This window comes from Ursus maritimus, unplaced genomic scaffold (assembly GCF_017311325.1).
Source record: "Ursus maritimus isolate PB19 unplaced genomic scaffold, ASM1731132v1 scaffold_22, whole genome shotgun sequence".
NCBI classification, from domain to species: Eukaryota; Metazoa; Chordata; class Mammalia; order Carnivora; family Ursidae; genus Ursus; species Ursus maritimus.
The window spans coordinates 47,406,847-47,410,665 of record NW_024424675.1 but is presented as its reverse complement, the minus strand read 5'-3'; the positions used below and the strand labels follow the sequence as shown (position 1 = coordinate 47,410,665).

The window sequence follows — 3,819 nt, the reverse complement described above, 5'->3', positions numbered from 1 at the left end:
ATAGTTGGAAGAGGCTTCCAGAAGGACCCAGAGCATGGCTGGCCTCTGTTACTAATAAAGGAGCATGGAATTGGCTCGAGATTGTCACGTAAGGCACAGTTCTATTTGTCCTGGGAAAGCACAGAACAGGGGCTTTCTCAAGACCAGAGGTAAAAACAGGGGCTAGAGGCAGCTTCCCCCATCCACCAGTGCTCTTCACCCTCCCTGGTCCCCTCTCAGAGGGGAGGCTCTGGCAGGTTCTAAGCCTCCTGTGGCCTGCATCCTGGAGGGGGAGATGGCTTTTGCCTGGTCCAGGTGAGACACGGGGTCAGCTGAGGTGTCCTCCTCCCTCCTTTGCACCCAGCTGGTGATAGGCCAGGCCTGTTCACCAGCTCCTGGGTCAATCGGACTCTGATCAGCTTGGTGGGCCTTCTCGTGCTTAGCACAGGGGAGCTTGTGGAAGGGCCTAATTAATGCCGCAGGAACCCGGGTTCTGGCCCTGCTGGGGAGAAGGGGTCTGGTGGCTGTGAAAAGAAGGAGGGAGGTGTGAGGGGTCCTGCTGCAGAAACAGGACACCAACCAAAGCAGAGCAGGCTCTGGGTCTGTGGGGGTGCTGCCAGGAGGCCATCTCAGTCGGGACACAGGCCAGTCCTGGGACATGCTCTGCTGATAGACTGAGGTCCTGAAGCCAGGTGGGCTGGGTTGGAAGCCCTCTACCACCTGCGTGACCTTGGGCTTGCAGCCTAACCTCTCTCTGCACCCACCTCCTCATCCCGATGCAGGTATAACAAGAGCCCACCTAAGAGGGGTGCTGTGGGTGACAGCCCATCACTGCTGAGACTGGCCACTGCTCAGGGCTGAGCATTTTGAAAGCTCTGTGTGTGTGGGAGAGCAGACAGAGGTCTCCTGCGGGAAAAGCCCCTGGCTGTCTCAAAGCAGGTGTGTGAGGTGTGAAGAGCTTAACCTGGAGCCAGAGTGCAGGTGGGCTGGGGGGAAGGGGCAGGAGAGATGGGGGAGGAGAGACCAGCTGGGAGGGGCTCTGGGGACATGGGGAGGGGGTATGGGTTGAGAGAGATGGGGAGGGGGCAGGGGCCCTTGGGACTGATGCCTGTCACCTGGGAGCATCCCTGGGGTCTGGGTGGGGAGAGAGGCAGGAGGCTCCTGACAGACATTCTGCCCCTTCAAGGGCGGACACTAGGCCTGGGAGCTCAGTGAAGTCTGCAGCCTCTTCTCTGCTCCCATCCGGACTGAAGTCTCCAAGTGGGGGATCTGGAAACCCGGCGTGCAGGGATGGTTTCCATGCAACCGGCGCCCTCTCCTCACTGCAGACCGGGGTTGGGCGCACAAAGCGGTCACTCCCAACCGTCCTCGGAGCACCTGCTGTGGCTCGGCGGCCACCTTGACCCGCATGGGGCAGAGCCCCTGCCAGGGCAGCGAGCACGGTCGCACCAGGCACCTCAGTTGTGGCTGACATCTTTCAAGTGCTGTCCGACCGGCAGCTGGGCTGTTCTCCAGCCCCCAGAGGAGCCCCAGAGCCGCCCTCGCCGCTCCTCAGCCACAGTCCACAGCGCGAGTTCCAGGCCGGATCTGGAGGCAGTGGAGCGGCTTCGCCCGGGGCGGGGGCTTGAGGGTTCTCTCCCCAGAAGGGCGGGCAGCGACGCCTGGACTCCCCATGGAGGCTTTCCGGTCATTGGGGGACAGGCTGATAGGGGGTGGTCTTTCCTGAACGCCTGGCTGGGGAAGAAGACCAGGGGCTAGTGATTTCCGAACTGCGGAGCGGGGCGGGGGTGATGGAGTTAACCAGGCGTGTGCTGGCCGCCAGGGGCCCCTGGGTGCGCGGCCCCCACCCAGGCAGGCCGTGGGGCTCCAGGACTGGGGACGGGAGTGGAGGTCAGTGTGTTGTGGTCCGGAAACCAGCCCGGCGCCAGGATCCCCCAGTCGTAGGCAGGGACTACAGGCCCCCACCCCTGGCTTGGGCACGTCCCCAGCCCCGGGGGAGGACGAGGGAAACTTTACCCCAGCGCAGGCCGAGCGCAGCCTCCGCGCCCCCTCTCGGCGGGTGGTCTGCCCCCCGCCCCACCCGCCCTCCTCCCTCACGTCCTCGCCCGCTTTCCCCCTCCTCCCCGCCTCCCCTCCTCCCCCTCTCCCTCCTCCGTCTCCTCCTCGCCGGCTGGAGGCGGGCAGGTCCGGGCGGGGCCGCGCCGCTGAGCCCACAGCCCCCAGCTCCCGGCCGGGTCGCCGCCTTCGCGCCCCGCGGGAGGAGCGGCGGAACCAGGCCCAGTGGACGGAGCGGCCCGCGCGGCGCGGGGGCATGAAGTTGGGCGCGCGCGGGCCTGGGAGCGGGGGCGCGGCGGAGACGGGAGCCGCCCGCGTCTAGAGCCCGCTCGGTGCGCCATGGAGCTCGGGGGCCCCGGGGCGCTGCCGCCACCGCTGCTGCCGCCGCTGCTGCTGCTGCTGGGGGCCGGCTTCCTACCCGGTAAGTTTCGGGGCGCTAGACGGGCCCCCTTTCGTCCAGTTCGGGGCGGCTTTGGACCTCCAGAGCCAGAGGAGGGGAAGCTCCTGGCTGCGGTCCCTAGCCGCGGGTGCGCGCAACGGGGCAGCCGCGGAGGCTCCCCAACCCCCAGACGCAAAGGCTGTCCTTCGGTGCGCACTGAGCGGGGCGAGGAAGGCGTTAACTCGCCCGCGAATGCGGGAGAGGGGTTTGGGTGGGGGTGGGGGAGGCTGCTGTTTGGGGAGCTGGACCCAGAAGCTCCAACTTGGGTAGAGAGAGGCGGGGCCCATCTCTCCCCGTCTTTATCCATCCGGCCAAATTTCCCTGCAGACACCCCCATGCCTGCTCCTGGTTTGGGGGAGCAGAGGGATGGGTTCCGCCCTTGGCCGCACCCCATCTACGCCTTTTCTGCTCCCCCGCGCTCACTGGGACAGGTGAAGTCCTAGCCCCCTCTGCCTCCTCCTCCCCCCATCCCCTGGGCAGCCACCCTGCTATTCATAGGAGGGAATTTCAGCCCCTGGCCTCCCCAGTGAGGAGTGGGCTATACGTTCCTGGTACAACGGACCAGGAAGAATAAGGTTGGGGGAGGGGGGCCTCTGGACTCAGAGTGAAGGGTGGGGAGGGTCTAAGACTGACTCTAGGGGTGCTTGTGAATCCCCTCTTAACATCCGGTCTAGGGCACACAGGTGAGCAAGACTGAGCTGAGTGCAGGCAGCTGGTACCCTGTTCACCTCCCCAAACCCCCTTATGATGCGGTGACCCCAGTGCAGGTGCCCAGGAAAGACAGAGAGGCTCTCAGTCCACAGACTGGCCGATGGGGCCTGGGCTGGATCAGAGCGGCCCCTCCTCAGGAAGCAGAGTGTGTATGTTGGGGGGGGGGGTTACCCTTGACTCGTGGAAAGTCGTCTGTCTGTCCAGGAACACAGGGTGCTGGAGTCGGCAGGGTCTGGTGATCACTCAGGGCTGCTGGCAGCCACAGGAAACCGGCTCTCCATCCCCCCATTTGGGCCTGCCCCCACTGTCCTGGAGTCCTGCGGTTACCCTCACCTTGTGCTTTGAGGCAAGGTTTTGGGAATCCAGCTGGCAGCTGGAGATCCAGCCCCTTCTTCCCAGTCAGCACTTAACCGTGTCTTTGGGGCTCAGTGCAGGGCGCCTGAGGGGCCTGGGAAGGCTTCCCTGAGGAGGTTACACTTTTACCCAGAGGGTAGGAGAGAAAGGAGGCCAGGAGTGGGGCAGGATGTGCAAATGTCCTGAGGTGGATGGGACTGGAGCGAGCCCCAAGGGGGCAGCCTGGATGACTGCTGTCCTGTGCCCCCGGGCCGCACGTCTTCCTGTCCCCCCCCCCCCCC

The 3,819-nt window shown here is 65.1% G+C and overlaps 1 protein-coding gene across 1 annotated transcript in view; it reads left to right on the top strand.

Moving 5' to 3' along the window:
• Positions 1-2,373: 2,373 nt before the first annotated feature.
• The window catches only part of CHRNA4 (cholinergic receptor nicotinic alpha 4 subunit), a 16,545-nt gene continuing 15,099 nt past the window's right edge, over positions 2,374-3,819 (top strand). The window contains exon 1 of the mRNA XM_040637878.1: positions 2,374-2,455. Coding sequence (XP_040493812.1) covers positions 2,374-2,455 — 82 coding nt within the window. The remainder of the gene's footprint in view (positions 2,456-3,819) is intronic.